At 39.3% G+C, this 26797-nt stretch overlaps 1 protein-coding gene across 2 annotated transcripts in view; it reads right to left on the bottom strand.

Moving 5' to 3' along the window:
• The window catches only part of STMND1 (stathmin domain containing 1), a 33042-nt gene extending 13638 nt beyond the window's left edge, over positions 1-19404 (bottom strand). For both annotated transcript variants that reach the window (XR_013993761.1, XM_081055851.1), the window contains exons 1-3: positions 19166-19404; positions 10784-10964; positions 6950-7101 (exon numbers count right to left, since the gene is read on the bottom strand). Coding sequence is in view for 1 of the 2 variants with exons in the window: in XM_081055851.1 (XP_080911977.1) it covers positions 6950-7101; positions 10784-10964; positions 19166-19246 (414 nt within the window). In the remaining variant the exon portion in view is untranslated. The remainder of the gene's footprint in view (positions 1-6949; positions 7102-10783; positions 10965-19165) is intronic.
• Between the last annotated feature and the right edge of the window lie 7393 nt (positions 19405-26797).

The following is a 26797-nucleotide window of genomic DNA, read 5'->3' as shown; positions in this document are numbered from 1 at the left end:
CTATATTACTTCTTGCAGCCACTATGTGTTCCCCAGGGCTTTCCTGATTAACTATTGACCTAGAGATGAACCTATCTTGGCTATGCTCCCTTTCCAGAGTCTTGCCCATCAAATAGGCCAAAGCTTCTCACAACAGATCTGTCATTCCTGCTGTCACTCTTACTGTGTTTCCCCGAAAGTAAGACCTAGCTGGACAATCAGCTCTAATGTGTCTTTTGGAGCAAAAATTAATATAAGACCTGGTTTTATTTTACTTATAGTACTTATTTTACTATAAGTAAAATAAGACCTGGTATATAATATAATATACTATAATATAATATACTATAATATATAATATAATATGATACTGGGTCTTATATTAATTTTTGCTCCAAAAGACCATTAGAGCTGAATGTCTGGCCTAGGGCTTATTTTCGGGGAAACACGGTAATTAGACCTCCCGAGGAAGGTCAGTCTGAGCTTCAACTGGAATTATTTGATCTTTACCCAATCAACTTCCTCCTTCTTAAAATACTCCCGAGGTTCAAAAAATAATGTTTGAGACTCTGATGTAATGTGAACAAACGCCCTAATTACACTAAAGGTTACCAAGTACAGAAGTCGCTGGAGAAGGGAACAAACTGACCAGAGACAGGCAGAGTCACTAGAGAATTGAAAGTCTTGTGTAAAGAGATCCAGGATGCCCTAAGAAGCAGGGAGAAATAAGTTTGGGATAAAAGACACTTAAAGTGGATGGATAATACCTGTGTGGATGAGAGCCAATCACATCTCTCTAAAGAGCTCTATACCAATCCATACACATATTTACATGTGTATGTAAAACCAATTCACATTTATAATACAGCCACTTCAGCTTCATCAGAATGTTTTAATATACTGATTCACTTAATCTGAGTTTTAGCTGATTAATATCATATTCCTTACATATCATTATAATTCTGAGTGAACATAGCATCTGTTAGTCCGAATATGCCTGAAAGCAGGTTATTTGTTTTTTAGCCAATTTTATCATGTTGGGTTTTTTTCTAAACCATTATTAACTATTAGATAGTTAAAAGTATTAGCTGTGTAATAATATTTCCACTCTTATTATGGTTCTCCTTTCAGTCCTTCAATATTCATTCTCATCTTTTCACACTGGCTTCATAACTTTCCCCGAAATATGCAAGACACCCGGTATCTGATACACATGTTCTCAGCTACGGATGAATGGAAAGAGACTACCTATGACACTGAGCAATTATATCCTTCATTTCCATACACTTCCTGGTTATAATCTTATACCTGAAAATGTTATATTTTTAGGAATACTTTAGAATTCTCTTTCACAATGAGTGGGGGATTTTAATTTCTAAAGCTTTAACCCTTCCCAGCTTTATGATGAATCTGAGGCCTTTGTGTACATGTTTGTTGAAACTTCAGGGCAGTGGTTCTCAGCCTGGACTGCCCAAGAGAATCTTCTGGGAGCTCTGCCATCCACTACAACTGGGGCCCACCCCCCGCCACTAGTCCTGGTGGGGTCTGGGCACTGGGAGTTTTGAAAGCTTCCTAGATGATTTGATTGTGTAGCCAGGTTAAGAACCACTGCACTAAACAATAAAAGGCACAGCTCTGTGTTACTATTGGCCTATTGCAAGACTAGCTTATGCTGGGACATACTGGCCTAATTCCAATGCAAAAACAAAACAAAACTCACAAAAAACACAAAAGAGCTGTGTTATTCTTGCCTACCTCTGCAGTCCTGTCACATTTCAACCCTTTTAATAACACTCCAGCTATGCTGCTGACAGCCATTCCATCTCTATAGAATATGAAAACAGCCTTCATCTTTGGCTCACTTAATGTTATTGAAAGTCAAGCCCCTAGTTTTCATTTTTAAATACATTCCTTTCACGCTGTAGCTCATATTAATTAACCTTCTTGGTGCCCCTGTGAGGACTGAGTCTGAACTCATTCATCTCTGGCATTTGAATCACTGGAAAATGTTTTAATGCTATTCCCACTGGCATTAGCACTAAGGTTCCATAGTATTTGCCTTAAGAAGGCATCACTTAGCTAGTCAATGTTTCCACAATCTATCCTCATCCAGATTGCTCTCCTGTCTTTTTCTTTTGACACAGCTTTTTTTCTAACCCCCCAGAGACTCATCTACATATTGGGGGGGAAAAATCTCTCCTCTCTCTTTCCATATTAAAGATGCATCCTTTTTTCAGTACTTTCAAACAAGGTACTCTAAAAATGCCTTGTATCATGATGCCACTGTACAAATGTAAATTGGCATTATATTGACATTGTCTTTTCTATTACATGGTCCATTTTTACCTTCCTGTTTCCCCCACATCCTCTTATTATTGGCAGCCTGATAATATCATTCATAAGGTTTAGCAATCTCCTCTTTCTTCCCCCAAGTACTTTCTGCAGGACTTATTTTTCTTCTGCAAAAGAAATGCCACTTTAGCTTTTATTCAATAGTTCTTAGCATTTCCAAAACAGCAAAGGAAATTACCTTTATTCAAACACTAAGTGACTTGGTCTAGGTGGCAAACTTGATTTAAATAATGCATCTTTTTATTCCCAATTGACTGTTTTCCCTACGGGGATCAGCAACCACTGAGGAGCCATTGATGTAATTTCTGGTCTCTATTTCCACCATTTCTGTCTCTTTCTTTTCTTTCCATTCATTTTTCCTCAGTTTTATTTTCTTTGTTATTCTTTTTATCTTCTTTCTTCCACCTATGCTTTAGGACTACTGGTGTTGTGTGGATGCATTGGCTTTAAAAACAAAACAAAAAAACAAAGAAAACAAGGAGTTCTATTCAAGATGGTAGAGTAGGTAAATGTTGTGCTTACCTGCTCTCACGATCACATAAAAATTACAACTAAAATACAGAACAGCTATCATTGAGAATTACCTGAAATCTTGCTGAATCAAAGACCTATCACTAACGACATACAGAAGAAGCCACTTCAAGACTGACAGGAGGGGCAGAGACACAGAACGGGCTGGTCTGACACCAGTATGTGACCATTAAAAATTGGGAGGGATATCTCAGCTGTGGTGGTCCCCCCAAAGGAGCAAGGGGTCCCAATGCCACACCAGAATCCCCAGCCCAGGGTTCCAGAACTAGAGAGAGAAGTCCCCATAATTTCTGGTTGTGAAAAACAGTGGAGATTGTGCCTGAGTGAGATGGAGAGCAGCTGAAGTCCCAGGTGCTCCTCTTAAAGGGCCTGTGCATGGACTTACTCACCGAAAGAATCACTGACTCTGAACTCTAGCATTGGGCCAGTAACTGGAGAGGTAACAGGGACATACAGGAGGAACTGAGTTGTCTGGTTGCAAGACGAGGGCTAGAGGGGCAGCTTTCTCCTAGATAGGAACTGGCAGAAGCCATTGTTTCTTTGTTAAGCCCTCCCCCTTCTCAGCATGCAGACTCAGGCAGACGCCATATCTGAGTCTCCATCAAACTGGCTGACACCATTTGTCTGCCATGCCCTGGTGATTCTGAGACCTCATCCCACCTGACTTTCGTGCACACCCAAGCTGCTTGCAGTGGCTTTTTTGTACAAACCCCCTGTCTTGGCTCATGCTGCAGACTTTCCTAGGGTATCTCAAAGGTTTGTGGAACCCAGACAAGCAGTATCTGGCTTGAACAGGTACCATACCTCAGGATGAGAAGCCCTAAGCCCAGCACTAGCAGTAGCCAATCTTGGTTCACATTTTGGCTTTTTGAGACTCTTGCAAGCATTGCACAGGCAATGGCCATCTGCAGATTGCTTTGTGCCTCCTGCTGGTGGCCCTAGGTGGGGCAATGGCTGCAGCCGAACTTGACCTGCAGTGGGTTCCCCTCCCAAGCAGCCCAGGGGCTGGCACATCCCGTGGCCAGCTTTGAAATGAGCTGGAGCATCACCCAGCTGCCTCCAAGCACTACATATCCAAGGGGCAGATTGGGCAGGCACTAGAGCCCAGCTGAAGCAGATCCTGCTCTGTAGGGTCAGGCCCTGTACTATAATTCCTCCACTGTACTCATGGTCAGTCCTCAAAACCAATGAGCCCAAGGGTCAATCGCTCCTATTGGCATGCAAACAGCAACCAAGGCTCAACTACAAGAGGAGGGCATACACAACCTACACAAGGGACACACCTGGAGTGTGCAGCTCAGGTGACTAGGAAGACTGTGCCACTGAACCCCACAGCACACCTACTACATAAGGCCACTCTACTAAGACTGGGAGACATAGCAGACCTACCTAATACATAGAAACAAACACAGGAAAGCAGCCAAAATGGGGAGACAAAGAAACATTTCCCAAATAAAAGAACAGAACAAAGCTCCAGAAAAGAGACCAAACAAAATAGAGACAAGCAATCTACCAGACTCAGAGTTCCAAACACTGGTTATAAGGAAGCTCGATGATCTCGGGGAGAACTTCAACAAAGAGATAGGAAACATAAAAATGGAGATAGAAAATACAAAAAAAGAACCAGTCAGAAATGAAGAATACAGTAATGGAAATAAAGAATGCATTACAGGAAATCAACAGAAGATTAGATGAAGCAGAGGACTGAATCAGTGATTTAGAAGATAAGGTAACAGAAAACACCCAATCAGAACAGCAAAAACAAAAAAAGAAAAACAAAGTCCAAAAAAATGAGGAGAGTTTATGGGGCCTCAGGGCTTCTGGGACAACATCAAGCATACCAACATTTGCATTATAGGGGTACCAGAAGGAGAAGAGAGAAAGCAAGGAAATGAAAACCTATTTGAAGAAATAATTATGGAAAACTTCCCTAATCTGGTGAAGAAAATAGACATACAAGCCCAGGAAGTGCAGAGAGTCCCAAACAAGATGAACCTAAAGAGGCCAACACCAAGATACATCATAATTAAAATGCCAAAGTTTAAAGACAAAGAGAGAATCTTAAAAGCAGCAAGAGAAAAGCAATTAATTCTCTACAAGGAAGCTCCCATAAGACTGTCAGCTGATTTCCCAACAGAAACTTTGCAAGCCAGAAGGGATTGGCATAAAATATTCAAAGTCATGAAAAGCAAGGAGCTACAACCAAGATTGCTCTACCCAGCAAAGTTATCATTTAGAATCAAAGGACAAACAAAGAGCTTTCCGTTCCCAGACAAGAAAAAGCTAAAGGAGCTCACCACCACCAAACTAGTATTACAAGGAATCTTAGAAGGACTTCTTTAAGATGAAAAAAGTGAATAAAAAATATGAATAATAAAATGGCAATAACTACATACCTATCAATAGTTACTTTCAATGTAAATGGATTAAATGATCCAATCAAAAAATAGGATGGTTGAATGGATAAGAAAATAAGATCCTTAAACATGCTGCCTACAAGAGACTTATTTCAGATCAAGTTATCCACAGACTAAAAGTAAAGAAATGGAAAAATATATTTCACAAAAATGAAAACAAACAAAAAAATCTGGAGTAGCAATACATATACCAGACAAAATTGGCTTTAAAACAAAGACTATAACAAAAGACAAAGAAGGACGTAGTAATCCAACTTCTGGGTATTTAGCTGAAGAAACTCAAAACACTACTTGAGGGGACATGCTCATCCATATGTTAATTGAAGAATTATTTACAATAGCCATGCTATGAAGGCAACCTGGGCGTCCCTGAATGGATGCATGGATTAAGAAGAGGTGGTAAAGATATACAACGGAATATTACTTAGCTGTAAAAAATAATGAAACCTTGCCATGTATGACAACATGGATGGACCTAGAGGGTATTGTGCTGAATGTAGTAAGTCAGACAGCGAAAGACAAATGTGTTATGCTTTTACTTATAAATGGAATCTAAAGAACAAAACAAACAAAACAGAAACAAACTGATGCACACAGAGAACATTCTGACAGTTGTTAGATGGGAAGGCGGTTGGAAATGGGTGAAAAAGGTGAAGAGTTTAGGAAGTACAAATTGGTAGTCACAAAATAGTCATGGGGATGTGAAATACATTATGGGGAATACAGTCAATAATGTAAAGACTATGTAGGGTTTCAGATGGGTACTGGACTTATTGGGGAATCACTTCATAGATTATATAATTGCCTAACCACTGTGTTGTACACCTGAAACTAATATAAAAAATATTGAATGTCAAATATACATATATGTGGTCACGGGATGTAAAGTACAGCATACGGAATATAATCAATGATATAGTAACAGCTATGTATGATGTTAGATGGGTAGTAGACGTATCACTTTGTGAGGGGTGTAAATGTTTAATCATTATGTTGTTTTGTATACCTGAAACTAATAAAAAAGAATACCAGAATAAAAAAAGAAACTAAAAAAAACAAAAGAATAATTTCTATAATCGTATTTATTTCTTCATGTTTGACCTTACAGTGTGTATATAAATGTATGAGAATATCTATTTTAGCTTTGGCATCTGGGTCTATTTTCTTATTGGATACGTCAGAGTTCAGTTTTATACCCTGTTTTCCCAAAAATAAGACTGGGTCTTATATTAACTTTTGCTCCAAAAGATGCATTAGGGCTATGTTCAGGGGATGTCATCCTGAAAAATCATGCTAGGGCTTATTTTCAGGTTAGGTCTTATTTTGGGGGGAAACACAGTATTCATAATTCCTAGTATATAGGCAATGCTTAATAAAATTTTTGAAAGAATGAAGGCATGTTATTCAATGGGGCTTATTTCATGTTAAATTTAGTAAAAATGAAGGTTTTTTTGGATTCATTAATCATTAATGTTTAGGGTCATTCCTGAATTCATAGAGAAGGATTATGTGCAGAGGGATGAGGGAATTTATGGGAGAAAAAAACTGGTTTAGATAAATGCTATAATCTGTACTATGACTCTAAAATATGCTAGAAACAGTAACTAATGATAAATCATATTTTATTGCTATTTTAACTATAAACTAATTTTAATTACAAAATTACTTGCCATGATATCATATGATTCTCCATTTCTAGATACTTTGCTGTGGCTTTGTATTATTCCTTGAACAATTAATTCCTCCAGGATGTCTGATGCCTTCTTTCGTTCTCGATTCTCTAGGGGTTGCGGTTTATAGATTAACTCATTGGTCACTAGGTCTTCCAAAGGAAAAGAAAAAAGAAAGTGAAATTTAAGCATGAAGATTTTAAAAATCAATGCTAAATGGATGCCTTATAAATAATGCTACCTAATTAAATCTTACACTTAATACTGTTACCTAGATATCTGTTTCTATTATAAATCTTTGAATCTTTTGAAGTTCAAATTCTTAATGTTCTTACAGAGGATACACATCAACATAATATACTGTTTACTTAGCAGGCCCCACATTAACATAACAAAAAGTCTTCATGTCTGTTATGTACTACTATTTTGTTGTAACAACACTCATACACTTGGGTATGACTACATGGGTTCTCTGCACTAATTATGAAGCTAAACCATAGCTAAGAATGAGATATTCTTTCAGTGACTTTTTTGAGTTGCAGTTGGTTTCTATGGTTTGTATACAAAGGATAAACAGTGTGATGTTGCCAAGAGACTTCTAGTTCTGCAACCTTAAGTTTACAATTACACCATCTGCTAAATCTACATAAGTAAAAGGATGCCTTTTTGAAAAGTGTCTTCGAACCAAAATGGAATTGGAGTTGTGATATCAGCTAAATTTTTATTAGTGATTCTAAAAATGGCACTGTAACAGTTTATAGGGGAGCCTTTATAAGTGGCACTAATGAGAGAGAACCCCCCCATTACAAATCACCCAATTATATAAGCAAATAAGCAAACATCTGTTTTTACAACTTCACATTATAAAGTAAAGGTACAATGGGGAGTCTTCAGAAATAAACTTCTATTTTGCAATCATCAGGAAGTCCTGATAGTAACCAAGTCCATTCTATCTAGTAGATGAAGTCTTTTTATGAAAATTTCTAACATGGGTCTATATTAAGTACTTTACATATTTTATAACATCTAAATCAAACTCTGTAAGAGAGGTATTATTATCCCTATTTTATAAATAAATAAACTGATATGAGAGAGGCTAATTAACTTGCTCAAGGTGACAAGAGTAGTAAGCAAATTAATTAGGATTTAAATCCAAGTCTGTTTGACTTCACCACCTCACTCTTCCCAAATAAGTGCTCTTCCCAAATAAGTCATGTAAATGGCTCCCACTGGTCATGGACCACTTCTTTCTCAGGACGTTTCTGAAAAGAATGTGATTGTGGACTTCTGTCACTAACACAATACAATTATTTTAGCCATTTCAATCCAATCTTTTCTGAGTCCACTTAAGTATTTGGCCTGACATTTACAGTAGCTAACCTATACAGAAATCCCTGGACTATGTCTGTCATTTTGACTAATTTTCGTGATTTCTTGGGACATTGAAGAATATTGGGGAAATGTTTTAAAATAACATTGTTCTTCTTTCTGATTATAAAAGTGATATATCATAAACTTGAAAAATTTAGAAAAGAATCAAAAAAATAAAAATGACCATTCTCTTACCATTCAAAGACCACTATTGTTAATATGCAAAATTTTATTTTTTTAAATATGCCATCACACTACATACAGTTTTGTTTCTTATGTAGTAAAACATTTACATTAGCATTTTCTCATGCCACTAGAAAATCTTCATAAGCATAAGTACAAAAAGTGAAGCCATACAAGAAAACATGAGTGAATTCAGCTGTAATTTTGGTGTAGGGAAAGGCTTTCTAACTGACTCAAAATCCAGATTAACTAAAAAAAAAAAAAAAATTGATAAATTTTAGTACTTTAAAAGAATTTTTGCCAGGCCAAAAAAAACCCACAATAAAAATCAAATATAGATATCCTATACATATTGATTTGATGTACTAAGCAAAATACAATACAATTTTTGGTATTCTTGCTGAAAATGCATAGTGTGGACCTAATCATGAGGAAATATCAGACAAACCCAAACTAAAGAACGTTCTACAAAATAAATGACCTACATTTCCAAATATATCAATGTTATGAAAGACAAAGAAAAACCAAGATATTGTTCCAGGTTAAAGGAGATTAAAAACCACATGACAACTAAATTAAACCTGTGATCCTAGATTAGCTCTTAAACCAGAAATTTATCTATCAAAGCCATTTGTTAGACAATTGACAAATTTGAATATGGTCTATAGATGAGAAAATAGTAGTACATCAAGGTAATTTCCTAATTCTGATTCCTGTACTGGGATTTTGTGAAGAATATCCTTGTTTTAGAATATCCTTGTTTTTAGGAAATACATATTGGTGTATTTCGGAGTAAAGTATCATTATGTCTGTAACTTACTCTCAGAAAAAAATATACTTGCATATGAGAAGGGAAGAGAGAATGGATAGGGGGGTGCTATGAAAATACAAATGTGGTACATTGTTAACATTTGGGGAATTTGGATGAAAGAATATAGGCATTATTTTTTGCAAATTTTTTTCAATCTGATATTATTCAAAATAAGATTTTTTTTTCAAAAAGAAATACTTGGGAAATGTTAGTGCAAAACTTAAAAATTTTAACAAATATACTTTGTAGATGTGAAGAGGAGGGATGCAGAAAGGAGACAGGAGAAACTGGCCAGAGAAAACATACACAGGTCAGGACACTAGATATTACTCATTCTGTGGCAAGATCTTTCTTGAAAACTAATTTCCTCTACATTTTGGAACATCTGCTTTCATGGTTCACTCCCTCCCCAAGCTGGTGTCTTCTAGCACTCTCCTGCTTACCTGTGGCCCTCTCCATACAGCTTTCAACAGTGTAGGGCTGACAGGGCACACGCAGGTCTTGGTCCACCCCAAAAGCTGTAGTCTGTTAACACCACAGGTACAGTATGTTTTGCGGTCTAGGAGGGATTCTCACCAACAGAATTATCAGAGAAAAAATATATATGTGCTGGCCCAATACATGGAGAGAGGGAGGGGCTGCCCCGTGCTTCATCCCCTGCCTCATACCTCATTCTCAGTCATGTCTACACCAGATCAGAAGCATGAGGGCGAATATGAAATTTGTGATAACCTGAGTGTGCACCAAAGTCCAAGGAAAAGAATCTCAAATATAACCTATTTTCTAATTCTAACTTGTACCTAGGGAAGAATCTACAGTGATGAAGAATGAAATGAAAGTCTTTCCCCCAAATGAAACAGAGTACTTTTCCTTAAGGTCTGTTAAGTTCAATTTGTTTCAAAGGCTGATAAAATATAAATAAGAGCTCTTACATCAACCCCAGGGGGTTGCTCAAGTAAAGCAAAATCACACCACAAGAAAAATATTTAGAAACAAATAGTTTCAAAGGGCACACCAGGTCATAATTACTTCTTTTGTGTTTTTTAAAGATTCTTCTATTGTATATTTGCTGATACTTTGGATAGGGAGTGAAAGGGAACACAGTTGAATGCCTATTTTACTTATTTTTTCAAATGCAGAAATTTCCCTTGGAAAAATGTTAACATAGTGAAAGTTTAAAGGAATTTAACCAAAGCTTATGCAACTCCTATTCCCAACGATGAATAAGGCTCTTAGTTAAGGGGACAAAGAAAAGATGGTTTAATTACTTCATCGACAAGATTAATGGTTAGCATTATTTACTCACATAATAAAGCCTAAGGCTCAATTCTAATGTCTTAGAGATAGGGACCTTGCTGTTTATAGTACTCCCTGGCCTACAAAGCGATGATAAGTCACCAAGCACACATTATGAAACATATTTAGAGAAAGAGTATTTTATGGAGATCAACATGGATGGGGGCTTTTACCTGAACTTATTCTTCCGTTTCTTCTGTTAGGAGATGGGGAACTTTCTGGAATGATTCCAGGTAAGCTTTCCAACTGGACTTGTTTTTCCAGGCCTTCAGGGCTCCCCACACTGTTTTTGATCAGGGCAGCTTCAATCTGCCGTCTGCAATCCTCCCCAGAATGAGTCACATCCACATCAGCCTGCGAAGAGGGAAGGACTTCTTCGTGAGAGTCAAGATTTCTTAGAAAATGGTTTCTTGGAAAATTAAAACAATGTTGCAACATCTGCTTTGTGAAGATTTAGCCAACTAGTATCTGTGGTAGGCTGAATAGTACCCAGCGACCTTTAGATGTTACCTTATCTGGCAAGAGAAACTTTGCTGGTGTGATCAAGTTAAAGACCTTGCAATGGCAAGATTATCCTGGATTGTCCAGGTGGGCCGAACATAAATCACAAGTGTCTCTGTAAGAGGGAGGCAGTGGGAGATCTGACCTCAGAGGAGGAGAAGGTGATGTGACAATGGAAGCAGAGACACATTGGAAGATGCTATGTTCTGGCAGTGATGATGTGGAATGGGCCACTAGCCAAGGAATGTGAGGAATGCAGCTCTAGAAGCTGGAAAAGGCCAGGAAAAGGATTCCCTCCTCAAAGCCTCTGAAATGAACCAGCGCTGCTGACATCTTGACTCTAACCAGGGGGAACTGATTTTGTACTTCTGACCTCCAGTACTGCAAGAGAATAAAATTGTATCGTTTTAAGCCACTAAATTTATGTTAATTTGTTATAGCAGCAATAGAAAAACTTATGTAGAGTTGACCTTTGAATAACATGGGTTTGAACTGCATGGATCCACTTATACACAAAGTTGTTGTTTTGTTTGTTTGTTTGTTTGATAAATACCATCTGCTCTCTGTATCCACAGGTTTTACATCCAAGAATTCAACCAATCACAGATTTTCCATCTGCAGTTGGGGAATCTCTTGATGCCAAGGACTGACTCTGTGTATTGTTCTGTACCATTTTACGTAAGGGACTCAAGCATCCTCTGATTCCAGTATCTGCAAGGAGTATGGTATGGGGTGCTAGAACCAATCCCCCGTGGATACTAAGGGATGACTGCAATTAAGTTTGGGGGGAGTCAAAAGTTATATGTGGATTTTTAACTGCGGGGGTGTTGGTTCCCATAACCCTCTGTGCTGTTCAAGGATCAACTGTAATATCTAATATGAATAATCAGATACAAGCTATTATGCTGAGCATTCTGACAGATACCAAAATGAGCAAGTTCATAATCACCAAATGTGAAAAGTAAAGCTACTGCTATGTAAAAAAAATCTTTTAGATGAAACTATCTTCATTGTCTTTGATGATGAGAAAAGTAATCAGACTCATAAAAATAAATATTTAATCACGGAGAGTGGTCATTTATTTGATGATTGCACTGTAGTACCTTATGTAACTAAACCACAATTTATTGAACCAAATGCTACTGAAGGACATCTAGGTTATTTCTAACTTGTCAATAGAATAAACTGCTGGCATAATATCTGTGCATATATGTCAGTCTGAATTCATCCATTCATCCCTTGAGGATGAATTTCTAGATGCAGATATGCTGGATATGCACATTTTATATTAATTTGTATTTCCAGAGGGCTCTCCACAAATCCTGCACTGACTTACAGTCCCACTTCTCCTTTTAAGGATGTCATGCCCTCCACACCACACTTCTACTGCTTGTAAATAGGTCAAAACAGTGTAAAAAAAAAAGGGGGGCTATATGTGATTTAGTAACCACTAACTCCAAAGTGCTGGTCCATGAAAAATGTTTCATAGTTCTATAGCAAAAGAAGAAAAATAAGAAAAAATGTATTGAGTTGTTCATAAAACTAAATTTGAGTTAGAGAACTGGCATTTATTTATAGAAGAAGTATATTTTAAATACTGACATGTTCAGAAAAACTATTCTCCTAGCTCCTCTATCGTGTTCCTCTCTCTCCCAGGGCTGGCTCTTCTTTCATTGTTTGGTTTGCAACTTTCCCACTTCTCAGTCAATGGAAGCTTCTAGTAGATGTTATTAGCCAATCTTTTCTCTATCTAACACACACATACCAAAAGAAGTCTCTTCAGTGTCCCCAGAAGAAATGCAAACATAAGCATCTTCTACAGAGTACTGTATTCTGGCTATTCTTCTTTTGTCTATTGATTTTACATTTTTGGCCTAAGGGGAGCTCTTCTTCTCCTTGCTCTTTGAAGGGCCTCAGGATACTGCCCTCCGACACCCACCCTTTGTAGCACATTCCTCTTATACTGATATAAGACTGTATCTTGTTGGGTGTAGCAAAAGGTGTTAAAGAGGAGAAGATGCTTGAATTGAGTCTTGATGAGTGAGTTTCCAGTGGGCAAGGAGGAAAGGTCATTCTAGACAGAAAAGAAAGCACACACAAGTGAAACAATATTGTGTGTCCATGAACTTGAGTTATTTCAGTGTATTAGAAACAGACTGAGGTAGAAAGTGGTAGGTGGGGAAGGGATGTGACAAGAAAAGGAGTTTGATTTTATTGTGAATACAACAGTAATCCTGTATAGGACTTTCATACATGGGAATAAAATAAAATGATCAGGTGTAAACTTTAGAAAGCTCATTCTTGAGGTAGTGCAATGGCAGGAACTGAAGGAAGGAAGGGACAGAACAGGGCATTTATTATTGTCCAGGTGAGATTCGGTTAAACATGAACTAGGACAGTGGCAGTGAAAATGGGGGTAAGAGGTGGACCCAGAAATATTAGAAAAGTAGGTAGCAGACCTCGCAGAGCTTCAGTTTGAAGGAGAAAGTTCCCTCTGGCTCTAAATTAGGACTCTAGGAACTAGACGGAAAACATTCCCTTTATGAAAACCGGATAAAAATGTAGGAGACTGGCATGAAACTCTTGATTATTTTTACAGTAAAAATCAGACAAATTTTAAAATCCTAAGGTCATTTGACCACGTTCTGGAAGCACTCCAATGTTTGAAGTCCCTCAGAGCCTGAGTAGAAATCACAATAGCTAACTTATGGTGGCCCCCATCACCCTCAGGTTCTCCTAGTTCAATGAGGGATTCTCGCATGATCGCAGGGAGACACATAAATCCTTACCGCTGTGTTTACATAACATGATCACTCCAGCTAAACCAACATCAGTAGTTTATTGTGTTGAGGATTAATTAGTTCTGAGGCACAGGACTACATGGAAAAATAGGAAAAATCAACCAACTGAACAAACAAAGTATGCAAACAGAAACTCAACGGATCTGAAATATGAATCGGCACAAGGAGAAAGCCTGAGAGCAACTATGTGCTTTTCTCTTTCTCTCTCCATCTGTCTTTCTTGATAGACACAGTGACTGCTGAGCAGTCCCTGTAGAGTAAGCCGACAGATAACATATGTTATTATATTATTATTATTATATTATTATGTAATCATTATATCAGACAGGGTCTCCTTTTCCTTTGTTCCATGTAACGTGTATGTTTTGTTTTGTTATTGTTGTTGTTGTTACACATAACAAAGGGAAAAAGGAGAGTCTATTAGATGCTATCTTTCAGGGGCTCACAGTTCATATTGAAGTTAAAAATCATGTTGGGCATTTTTTTCCCTTCTTTCAAAATAAACTAGTGAAAATCAATAGCTACAGTGACAGACAGATATTTTCACAAGTTCATTTTATTTCGCAGATCTATCTTTTTTTGAACCCAGTGAAGCACTAACACACAGGGAATAATTTTGCTGATTTAACAATAAAAACAATAAATGAAATGCCCACATTGGTGCTATGAGCAAATTTGAATATGTTCAGTCTGAAAGGTGTCTTTTCACAAACGTATTCTATCAACTACAAGTCTGAATAGATTTAAATGCCACAGCCCTGAGTGACCTCCCAATTGCTTCATCAAAGTGACTAATCCTCTTCCTTACCACAGAGCTTTACTCATTTGTGCTTAAGTAGATACAATCTGCCTTCAAGCTCTGTTAGTGACCAAAACTTAAATTATAGCAGATGAAACACAATTTTGCAGCATAGAATAACATATAACAGCCTTCGGTTTCCAGAACAGAAATTTAAGGTTTTTCTCTTTGAAAACTAAAAATGTCTTTTAAATATCTTATCTACATGCAACACATTCTGGAAATCGTAACCCAATTGCATAATCTAGACTCAGGAATAAACATAGTTCAAAGACCAGAGATATTTACAAATTAATTAGATCCATGCATCTCAAGGATATGTCAAAACAGTTTCCCGGTTCTGTCTGTGCATATAGAGTTTATATTTTTATACCAATACGAAGTCTATCTGCAATGGTATTGGTGGAGGGGTGGGGAGGTGGGTGGACTTTTGTTTTTCTTCTTGAGATGAAGTTGTAGTAGAAGCACAGATTCAACGTGTTTCTACATTTTGAATCAATTTTATTTTATACTTCATTGTCTTGGTGATAAAATGTTACCAGTTTTAGACAAAACCGAAAAGCTGTGAATTCCAAGCTAACAGCTATGCATAGGAATCATCAGCATTCCCAAAAAAAAGGTATTGATTTTAACTATAGACAGGGTTTTGCTTGGTTGGTTTGGCTTGGTCTGGAAGCATTCTATGTGTTCTAAAGCTTTGGGGAAACAAAATTTCCAAACAGCTTGGAGAGAGTCATTCACCAATGCTCCCTAGAGCTTAAACCTTCTTAAATCAAATTATTGGCAGATATGTTTTATAAATGTATTTGTCCATAGACATATAGGAAGACTTCGTTATTCAAAATTTAATTTTTTTCTAGTTTGCTTCTAATAAATGAAGTAATAAAGAGCGATCCTCCAAGAAAACAGTCAGAAACATGCTCTTCTAAGAAATTGGACTTTAAGAAGTGTTTAGTCCCTTTAATGGACAATAGGGAAGAATTTTTCTTGTCAAATATTAGGGGGGAAGCTGTGGAGGATCCTTGGAGCTTATCTATTCCAATATAACCTGCCCCCTTTTATAACAAGCAAAAAACTTTGAGTTAATCATACAGAAGTTTTCTCCAATGGAAAAAATACTTTCCCATTGTTTCTTTTTATGTATTATTTTATTGCAGTGACTTCTTGCCACTCTTAACTAAGGTAAAGGAAAGAGAAAGTCTGCAGACAGTTGTGCCACCAAGAAACATAATAAATATTTCATACAAGCAAACATGTTCATCTTATTTTAAAGACACTGCTGAGCTACTAAACTCTCAGCCCTATGAATTTATGAAGGTAGAGAAACAGTATTGTTCTGATAGCTAAAGAGTGTTTAATTAATAATCATATCTTTCCCACATTAGTTTCTAAAGTCAAGTGCTTGGGGTGAGGAAAGAGAGGTATATTCGTGAGTTGACTCTTGAGTCTGTTTTCAGGTTATTTTAACGTGGAATTTCCTCCTTGCTGATTGCCATTAGTCTAGTTATGCTATTAGGAGATAGGCAGACACTAAGGAATGGGAGGAACAGAGAGGGACATGCAGTCACTCAAAAAATATTCATTAGTGCCTGGTCTGCATCAGGCACTGTAATAAGCACTAGAGACACAGAGATAAGGTCCTGTCCTCAAGAAGGTAATAGCTCAGGATAGGTGGTAAACATGGAAACAAGCACATACAATAAAATGTTTTGAAATGGGATAGGAGAAAGCATAAGGTCAACTCTGCCTGCATGGTGACAGGGGAAGTAGAGAAGAACAGTCTTGAGTCGACTTGAAAGACAGGTATATTTGTACATGTGGCCCAAGAACATGGAGAAGGAAAAGTTTGAAAGGAGGGGAAATAGTGGGTACAAAGGCACGGAGGCAGAAACAGAATGAGTTTGGGAAAAAATGAGTAGGAAGGTGTGACTAGAATATGGTTGTGGGAGAGATGAAACTGGAGAATTTGACAGAAGTCAGCTTGAGGATGGCTAGGACAGAATGCTAAGGATTTAGGATTTGATCTTACACAAATAACAATAACAACAACAATATTAAGTAATAACTAATATTAAGCACTTATTTTGTGCCAGGCATTGGTATGAGCACTTTACATGAATCGAATTCATTTATTTCTCACAATAACTCTATAAAATCACTATTATTAATTATCCTCACTTTACAGATAAGAAAACTAAGGCACAGAGAGGTTAAATAACTCGACCAAAGTCGTACAACGAACAAGAAGTAGATCCAGAAATCCAACCTAGGTCACATCACATTCTTGATCACTAGTTTCTGTACCAACCTAATTGGCTGGCAACCTTTTTTCAGCAGAAGACAACATAAACAGATTTTATTTTAGAATGATCACTCTGGATGTCATGTGGTCGGCTGGAACTGAAAGGCAGGTGGGTAATGGAAGAAGGATCCAGGAAGACCAGTTTGGAGATTATTCAAAAATCCAAGTGAGAGGCAATTACTCTCTCATCCAGGAAATTCAGGAAAAAAAAAAACAGAAACCCTCCCTGGCCTTGGGGAGGCTTGGCTCAGACAGACCTAATATGTATGACATTCAGAGAGGTTGCTTTTTAGCATGCTCTCCGGCTCTATACAACAAAACTATTTTCAGTAGTACCCATGAAATGGAACAAATGACAATGGCCAGAGAAGAAATACAAATGTGAAAAATTCTCCTATTGAACTCTTATATGTAACCATACCAGTAAAATAAATAAAAAATAAATAAAAGATATTTGTTCAAAAAAGGAAAAGCACAGTGGATTAATACTTTTAATTACATTGATACTTTTTCTCTTTCTTTTTCTTTCTTTTCTTTTTCTTTCTTTCTTTTTTTTTTTTTTGGAAAAAGAGAGAAGAAAGTATTCCCTTATGTAGGATTATATTCCAAGCAATAATGAGTAATAACTAAGATGACCAAATTGTTCCCAAAAAGCCCATGAATCTAAGAGGGAAAGAAGCATTAAGCAAACATTTACCACGTGATAAGGGAGTGTCACAGAGGATAAACAGAGGATAAATGGGAGGGCATCAGGCAAACTGGGAATGGGGCCAGGAAAAGGCATTCCAGGAAGCAGGAATGGCATGGGGAAAGACATGCAGTGTGATGAAGCCTGGGAAAAGTGAGCACTGCAAGTTCTTGGACCTGAGAGTCCATGAGTGAGAGGAATTGGAAAGGAGAGGGTGACATTAGAGGGATTGGTGGAACCAAATGTCAAGGGTTTTGCACACTGCAAGGATTTTTTTCTTAGGCAGATAGGTGGCAGTGAGGAAGACAGACTGGTTAGCTTGCTGACAGGAGAGGCAGAAAGACCCAGGAAGAGGGAATAGGGCCATAAAGAAAGACAGCGCAGTTAGGATGGAAAGCAGATCTTTTCTGCTGGCCTGCCCCCAGGGCAGCAAGTACTAAGACTGAGTCTCAGCTTTTACTAGACCCCGACTTGGTTTTTGACTCCAAGGGCCCAGCAGATGTGCCTCACACAGAGGAGGTATTGTCACTGGCACTAGTGTCTTGCTGAGAGACACTGCCTGCTGAGAGAAAGTGTGTGCTCTTTAAACCGGAGTTCCAAAAATGCACTTTAGAAGGGGTGACCATAATTCCTGGTCCGCGGCAGACAGTATGGGCTTAAATCAGATTGTCTGGGCAAACTGACTAATCTCTTTCACTCTTAAAAGTATGCTGCTTTTGAAGATAAATTACACACTAACATTATCTTTGGCTAATCCTCTGGAAGAGACCCTTGCAGTTTCCTAATTCTATTTGTGGAATCTTGATGGTGATGAGGATGGGAAGAAACCAGGCATCTCATTTCTGCCTGGACCCTCCATGTCCCACCCTGGAAAAAATTCCCTTTCATGCCTCCAAAAGAATTAAGGGGGGTTTAATCTTGAAGGAGGGTGGAAAGCGTATTGGAATGAGACTCTTGACGAGTAGATTCTCTCTCCAGCTCTCCAAACAAGCTGTGCACTCTTGAGCAAGTCGTCCCCCTCTCTGGGCATCAGGGGCCTCATGTGGGAAGAGAGAGGACTCAGCCAGATGGCTTCTAAGCTCTCTTCCAGCTCTAAGTAATTCCCAAAGGGCTCACTTTCCGGGAAGACAATAATACATGGCAGCTCTCAGGTACTCCCACCTGCCCCTGAGAATTACTGCCAACCCCAGCCCTGTCCAGAATGCACCACTCATCCCGTTATTCCTACCTCTGCCCTGGGGTGTGACCACCTTTACTAGCTTTTAAAACAAAAGATTCTCAAGGCAAGTCCTATACGTAGCAACAGGAACCCCGGTTAAGACAGTAAACACTGGCTGAATAAAGTTGCTACCGACCCGCCCACCCCACTGCCCATCCGCTGTGAGCCCCAGCAGACCCTGCTCCAGCCGACTCCACCTTCCAGCCAGCGTGGCAAGGGCATTACGCCTGACTCGCTTGTTTTACCTTGAATCCCTCTTCCCAGCCCTTCCTGCGCGCGCGGACACGTCTCTGCTCGCCATCAGGCTGGGAAGGTCCGCAGCCCATGCTGAGCACCGCGCTCCTCCGGCTGGACTCGGTGTGTGCCCCCTGCGCGCTCCCTGACGCGCCCCTGCGCCCCAGCACTCGGCGCCCTGCACCCGGATCCCTGCGCCCCGGCGCCAACGCCTCTCCCACCTCTCGCAGCTAAAGGCTCGACAGTAAGCGCTTGGCACCTGGGCAGTTGCCGGGAACTGTTGCCATAATAAACTTAATCACGCGAACCTGGGAACCAGGCAGCTCTGCGGCTTTTGCAACGGAAGACTAGGAGCTCCGACGCGTACAAATCACAACTGGGATGTAAAATGCAGCCCTGCGCAGAGCGAAGTGAAGGGACGGGCCGCTGCTGGCCGAGTTCAAGTACCGTAGTCGTAAGCACCCTGCAGGGACCTCTTCTGTTTTGCTTTCTAAAGCACCCTGGAACACGCCCCCACCCCCGCTGCCTGGGCCGCGCACTCCAGTTGCTGGCTGTTGTGCCTCGGACTCTGCGGGAACTGTGCAGGCCACTGTGAGGAAGGCGAGCTCGGAGTCCGGTGGGCGGAAGCCGCTCTCGGGACAGGTGGGCAGTGCAAGCGGCCGGACAGCACCACACAACAGTGGCGCAAGGTTGCCTCGGGAGAGGACAGTCACACAAACAGAAATCCAGACACTTAGGTTTATAAATAGCTCGACAGCAGAGAAATGGGTCATGAAAATCATTTTTATGGAAGATGCATTTTATGAGCTGTTAGGAAAGAGCATGGATGTGCATATTTCTCTCAGAGACTTAAATTAAAACTGTGTAATCCATCAAAAAAGGCAGACCATGCAGACTGCTCAAATGAGTATCAAGTTATTCTTTCCCGGATTTTTTTTTTCTTTTTATTCTATTTTCAATTCATTTTCAGTTTCGAGAATTAAAAAACAAATCTGAAGGGGATTTTATTTTTATTTTATTATTATTTTTGAACAGGCTCGATTCGATTTATTTTTCTTGTATAAAATTATGTGGCGACCACAGCTGGAGCGTGGGTCCTCTGTACAGAAACTCTGATGTGGGTCGCTACAAGATGGTCAGTGAATTTCTGATGGGGAGACTTAGTGAACACAGTCTGTCCACTAACCCCTTATTTGACTGGCTACAAACAGGCTCAGAGAGACTGAGTGACTTAAATGAATCAGGGGAGGGGGCGGGGCGAGGAGCCTACTAGTTAATGAGGGACCTGGGATGAGAAACCAGATGGCCTGACTCAATCCCTCCACTTCTCCATACACCAGGAAAATATTAGTAAGGATTCTTGGAAATGTAAAACTGTTGGATCTTTTCAAGGAAATTAATGGTCAGCTCTGCTTATAAGAAGCTGATTGTTTACTTTATAGCATTTAAACTCATTTCATCCTCCCTCCTTACTGCTTGGATGATGTTGCCTGTCAATTTTCCTTTCACTAAAATTGAAGAGGAAAGATGAAAGGAAACTGAAGTCAAAGCATTACAATTGTTGAGACACGAGCATTCAAAATGTGTGAATAAAGATATGTGAATACAAGGCTAAATGGTGTTTGGGGAACATCTCTCAAAGTATTGAATCATGGTGTAATAAGTCACATGAAATGTTCCAACTGGAAATTGGAAAATTCTCAATTAGAGGAATCCAACACAGAGGACACCTATAAAATGTTCTTGGGAACGTTTAACGAAAGTTTGTAGGATAAATTGTACGAGTAAAACACAGCAGACAACTATTTTCCTCCTCTTTTAAGGCAATCTGCCAATGGAAGTTTGCCGGGACATGCGCGTGAATGGATGGGGTGGTCCCCAAAGGTGTCACACAGGCATCTTTTGAAGCATCCTATGCTTATAGTCCAAAGTCGTGAAAAATGCCCTTTTCTAGGAATGGACTAGGGCCTGCTCATAAGGGTCTCATGAAAGCTGATTGTCGGAATATTTGGACCTGGTCATTAAACGGCCATTATTAAAATTTAGATGATATAAACTTGCAATTAAACTAATCCTATTAAAAACAAAGGTAACAAATACAACTCATCAGCTCCTAATTATTTTATTACAATTTGGTATTATTAAGTTTTATAGTTTATTTACATTTGTTGCATCTGTCATATGTTTATCTGTCATATGGTGGAACTGTCATATACTGGAGCACTACTATGCATCTTTTCCCAAGTCCATGTTCTGTGACAATCACATTTTTAGTTCGAAATCAGCCAAGGTGGGAATATATGTACCATGAAAATCAATAAACGCTACAACTCAGGACTTTCAACACCCCCATCCCCACCAGATGGTTATTAAACATCTACCAGCAACCACTGCCGTTTCCCTTATATTCCAGAATGCCAAAGAGTAGCTCTTCTCTGTTCACCCTTCTCCTCTGTAGACGTCTGTCTGCACTGAAGTGGCCTCGGTCACCCTTAGTCCTCACCACACAGTGAATGTGTACCATTTCCACACTTCCCTCCACACCGGAGCTGGAGCGTTATTCTAAGGCTCTGTGTTCTGGGTCCTGAACTAGCATGCCCTGGTCTTGGGTAACTTGTTTTCACCTTGCAGACTGCTAGAGGGGAAAACCCTTGGATTCTCACCAAAGCAGGGCCATCATTGGCTCATTTTAAAATTTGACTGCTATCCTTGATTATTTTCTTCAGTTTGGAATAATCTCGAGAAGCTTAATTGTCTGCTTCCTTCTTGTATGTTTATTTAAGCTTGAGGTTTGTCTTCAGTTTTTTTTCTGTGGTGTGATAAGGGTATTGTAAAGAAAGTTGCCTTCCAAACTGTAGTGTGCATGCCCTGGAGATCTGGTTAAAATGCAGATCCTGATTCAGTAGGTTTGGGGCGGGGCCCCAAATACCGCATTTCTAAAAAACTCTTATTACTGTTGGTAGACTATCATACTTAAAGTAGGAAGGGTACAGAACATGTGTGAATATTAAATCATTACTTAAAAACACCATTTACTTCAAAAATTATTACTTCACGAAAGGAAAAAGGAAATATGGAAGGAGGGAGAAAGAAGTGAGGAGGAAAATGATGGGGAAGAATTAAAATAAAGTCTGTTAGACAATCAAATACAGAGGAAAAGAAACACTATCTTCCTTTTATCTGGGTATTCCCAGTCTAGGAAGCACCTTGATGCATAAAATTACAACTCTGAGCCTGAGTGTCACACCAATTTCTGGTCCCTCTACCCTGGTGGGGAAGGGATCTTTGTGAGTTAGTGGGTCAGGGTGAAGAAGACAAGAAAACCCTTCTTGCCATTACCCAAGCTCTGGAGTCACTTTTCCCTTCTTCTCTCTGTTCTGAGAGAGAGTTACCTTTCCCAGGATGGCAAGTAAACCACACAGCAGAGAGGTCTTCCAGCAGCACTGGCGAAATTAGTAAATCAGGGCCGAGTCAGTACCACGCACCTGAAAGGTTTCAAACTTCACATTGAAACCTTTCCGATTTCATTTCAGACCCTGAGCTTTTCTAGGAAAACGGAAGGCACACAAAGAAATCAGTTCTGAACCCAACACCAAATCCACTGAGTTTACTATTAATAGCAATCTTCCTATGAATAGAAATGTTATATATGTGGACCTTTATTCCCGAACATCTCCCAACTGACTAATTATTATAGTAATAGCTGACATCTTTGATGCTTGCTTATGTTTAGGTAAATGAGGGACGCTGATGGCTGTGTTGTTATTTTTATCAGTCAATTATTGGCTTAAAGCAAGGGTTGGAAAACTATGGCCCACAGGCCAAATCCAGCCCACTGCCTGCCTTTATCTGACACATGAGTTAAAAATGGATTTTACATTTTTAAAAACTGAAAAAGAAAGGAAAAAAAAAAGAGTATATTATGTAGTGATTCATGAAAATGATATGAAATTCAAATTTCAGTGTCCATAAATAAAATTTTATTGGAACAAAGACATTCATTTGTTTACACATTATCCACGGCTGCTTTTGTGCTGCAAGAGACCATATGGCCCGCAGAGACAAAAATATTTATCATGTAGCCTTTTACGAAAAATGTTTGCTGATCTCTGATTTAAAATGATAAAGTAATTCCCACAAGGGTATTAAATAACTACGTGGAATCCTAATGGGCTGAAAGAGTCTGTACTGCTTCCAGGGGGCAAAAAAATCTCCTAGGGAATAGCTGCCACACAGGGGGGAATTTATCTCATTAACTAAGTGAACTCCCAGGCTAGTAAAACATTTTAAGTGGCTTCATTCAGCTGCTGAAAACCTCCCAAGCTTTGCTGGAGTGCCCCGTTGAACAGGAGGGCTGTGGAGTGGGGAACAAACCCCCACTGTGCTGCTGTGCTGTTTTTCATCCTCGGAGGTAGTGCAGGGGCATTGGAGCTTCTGGAGAAAGAAAAGAGAGGGCCAGATTGTAAAAAACAGGTGGCATTTCAAGTGTCATCTTGAATTTAAAGACCTGATTTTAAAAACCCATATTGTTCTGGTTCTTCACGTCCCTTTGTCGGACACTGCAGCTCAAACATTGTATTTCTGGAAAATAGTCCTCTCCTTCATATACACATTGAGTGGCTCAGATGTGAGTGGCCTCTGAAGTTTTTTATTGCTGGAATCCACTGGGGCAGGTTGCCTCAGTAACAGTACCAAGCACATTTAGAAAGCTCACGCAATCTGTCTATAAACAGTTGTGGGGTAAAGAAAACTACTGTTAGTGAAGAAAATTGTCCCAGAATATTGTCATTAAAAAAAAAAAAACAACAAAAAAACCCCCCACACAGCACATTTGCATAATCAAGATTTTTGCAATCCATGTGTGAACATTTACAATAAAACCAGCATGAATTAATGGATTTGCCTCAAAACGCAGAATGCAAGCATATTTTAGGCATCCCTTTAAGGGACTTGATATGACAGATTCTTGCAGAGAAAACCAGAAATAAATAAATAAGCCCACAAACAGGGGAACAATTGTTTGCCAAACTTGGCATTAAGCCAACAATCTTGATGTTTGCTCATTCAACACAAACTGGGTAAATAGAGAATGAAAGCGCCAATCTCAGAGTAATAGCTCAGAGAATGGCAGCTTAACAGTAAAGTTAGCTAAGAATCTCAGAATTATAAGACTTCCATTTACATCAACACTTATGAACCAGTTCTGAACCACGTTTAGGTATTACACGGGTCTAATACTATGCTGAGAGCTTAATGGGAATGTGTAAAAGGAGAAACAATGCTTGCTGAATGGCAGTTGGAAAGGCAAGCTCGCTTTTTAGAAAGCTGTAACAACTTGTAAGGTTACACATGGCAATTTTCACACACTGATATTCTCACAATTAAAGAAAAGTAATATTTAAATGATTTTCACTGCTTCCAATTTTAGCAGTACGTGGGCACAAAACTCTGAGATTTTTCGAATTAGTGGTGTGATTTTTCCATGCTGGCCTCGAACATATTGTTTGACGCTCCAGGGGAGTTTGGCTGCTTGCAGAACTGAAAGACTAGGGGAAGAACAAAGCTCTCTAAGAGACTTGAATTTTTTTCTCTACTGGAATGTTGTGGAAAGAAGGCTGGGCCAGCTGGCTAGATTCTGACCCCAGTCCTGCTCTGGGCTAGTGCACCAGCCTCCAGGAAGTTATTTAACCTCTGGGGCCCAGCCTCTCAGTCTTCCAATGAAGGGGCTGGACCAGGAGATACTGAATATTTAATAGCCCCTGGAGCACCAGTACTTAAAGTGAAGTACTGTAGCACCTGTTTCAGAATAACATCTGCTGCTTGTCATAAATGCAGGTTCCCAGCAACATGAACAAACTTGTTGTATCAGAATCTTTGAGACTGGTGCTTCAGAATCTTTATTTTCAAGAATTGTTTCAAGTTATTCATATGCATAGAAATGCTTGCCACAGTGCAGAGAACAGAGAAAACCTGGGCTTCAGAGGGAGACTGACCTCGTTTCACCTTTGACCTTGGGAAATTATTTCACCTTCCTAAGTCTCAGTTGACTCATCTTTAAAATAGGAGATAGCAATAGTACCTACCTATTTTATACTACCTAGGGTTATTGGAAGGATTAAATCTGAAAACAAAACAAACCAAAAAGCATAGAAAGTAATTCACTCACAATAATTATGCAATACAAGTCAGCTAAGATGATTTTGACTATATTTTGATATTTAAAGTCAACTTGTGTTTGTATTGTAAAGTAGACAAAATTCTAGAATCTGACTTAAAGTCCACAACTTTATAAAATTAACATCATTGTGAGTGAAGAAAATAACTTTTGTTGAGTAATCTGGCTTTTGAACAAGATTTAAGGTTTCTATAAATTTTTTAAATCATGAGCTTGATTACATCTCATTTTTATACCAACATAGTTCAACTGCCCTATCTAGCCTGGTGTATCAGGCCCCAAAGCTCCAGGAAAATAAAAAAAGAGTGCAGTATCATGTGTCATTTACTACCAACTGGACTCAAGCATTGCCCTTTTCACAGTGAATGTTCTTCTGGAGAAGCCCCTTCTGCGCCCAGATGAGCTTCACATAGCCCCAGATTCCCTGCTTTGCCCTCCTTCCCTCTGTCTTCTCTTTCACCAGGCTCTACAATTATAGCAGCTACAGCAGGCTGCTTGTTCTCTTTCAGAAATTATAGCTCTTCTCTCTTAGAAAGTCTGTTGAATTTTGCCAGGAGAATCATTACTGATACCGATTTCTCTCTGTTGTGAAGATTGTGAAACTGAGGTACAAGTGCTGTTGTTGGGGGTTGGGAATGGGGGAGGGAAGGAGGGAAGGAGGGAGATGGGCAGGGAGGAAGGGAGAGAGGGAGACAGAGAGGGAGGGAGGTAAGAAGGAAGGGAGAGGGGGGAGAGAGAGAGATTGTTTATAAAAGGTAATTTGGGCACAACTTTCCCAAACAGATAAGGGTGTGTGAATATGCTCTGGAGCAGCCTCCATGGGAAAGAGGAACTCAGTTCTTTACTTTCCCTGTTTCATCCACACCCGGGGGGGGGGGGGCAGCATCATTACAGGCAGAAATGGCCCAATTCCATTTAATTCTCCAAACATGTATTGGACACCTACTAAGTGCCAGGTGCTCTGCTGGGCCCGTGATAATGTCTGCTTCTGACTCACCTTTCGGCTGTGCGTCAGCTGGTGTAATTCTCACAGTGACAACCCTTAAGAGTAAAGTAGTCAGGCAGACACTATGGACCCAGATGAGCTCAAAGGGGAATGTATGAATACCAAACTCCAGCTCAGTTTTGTAAATGGTTCAAATTCCTGCTGATGCTTAGTTTTTGTGATCAGGTACCTTGCCACCATGCTTTCAGGTGCTACTATTAAGTAATTGTTTGAGTCAAAACAAAACAAAACAGAATAAAAAAGGCTGTGCTAGTCCACTCCACAAGGAATGTACATCAATACATCAACCTGTGTGGGATGTTTTGCAGGATCTGCGACTGAGGCCCTGTCCTTCCAGTGGCTCTTCTTACTAATTCTTTCTTGGGGGAGTGTCTCAGACCAACCACTCATTTTTCTCATGAATCCTTCTTTATCAACTTCCTAGACTGCTACCCAGGCAACCCAGCTGACCCCATGCCTACA

This window comes from Rhinolophus hipposideros, assembly GCF_964194185.1.
Source record: "Rhinolophus hipposideros genome assembly, chromosome: 8".
Taxonomy (NCBI): domain Eukaryota; kingdom Metazoa; phylum Chordata; class Mammalia; order Chiroptera; family Rhinolophidae; genus Rhinolophus; species Rhinolophus hipposideros.
This window is presented reverse-complemented; position numbering and strand designations above follow the sequence as displayed.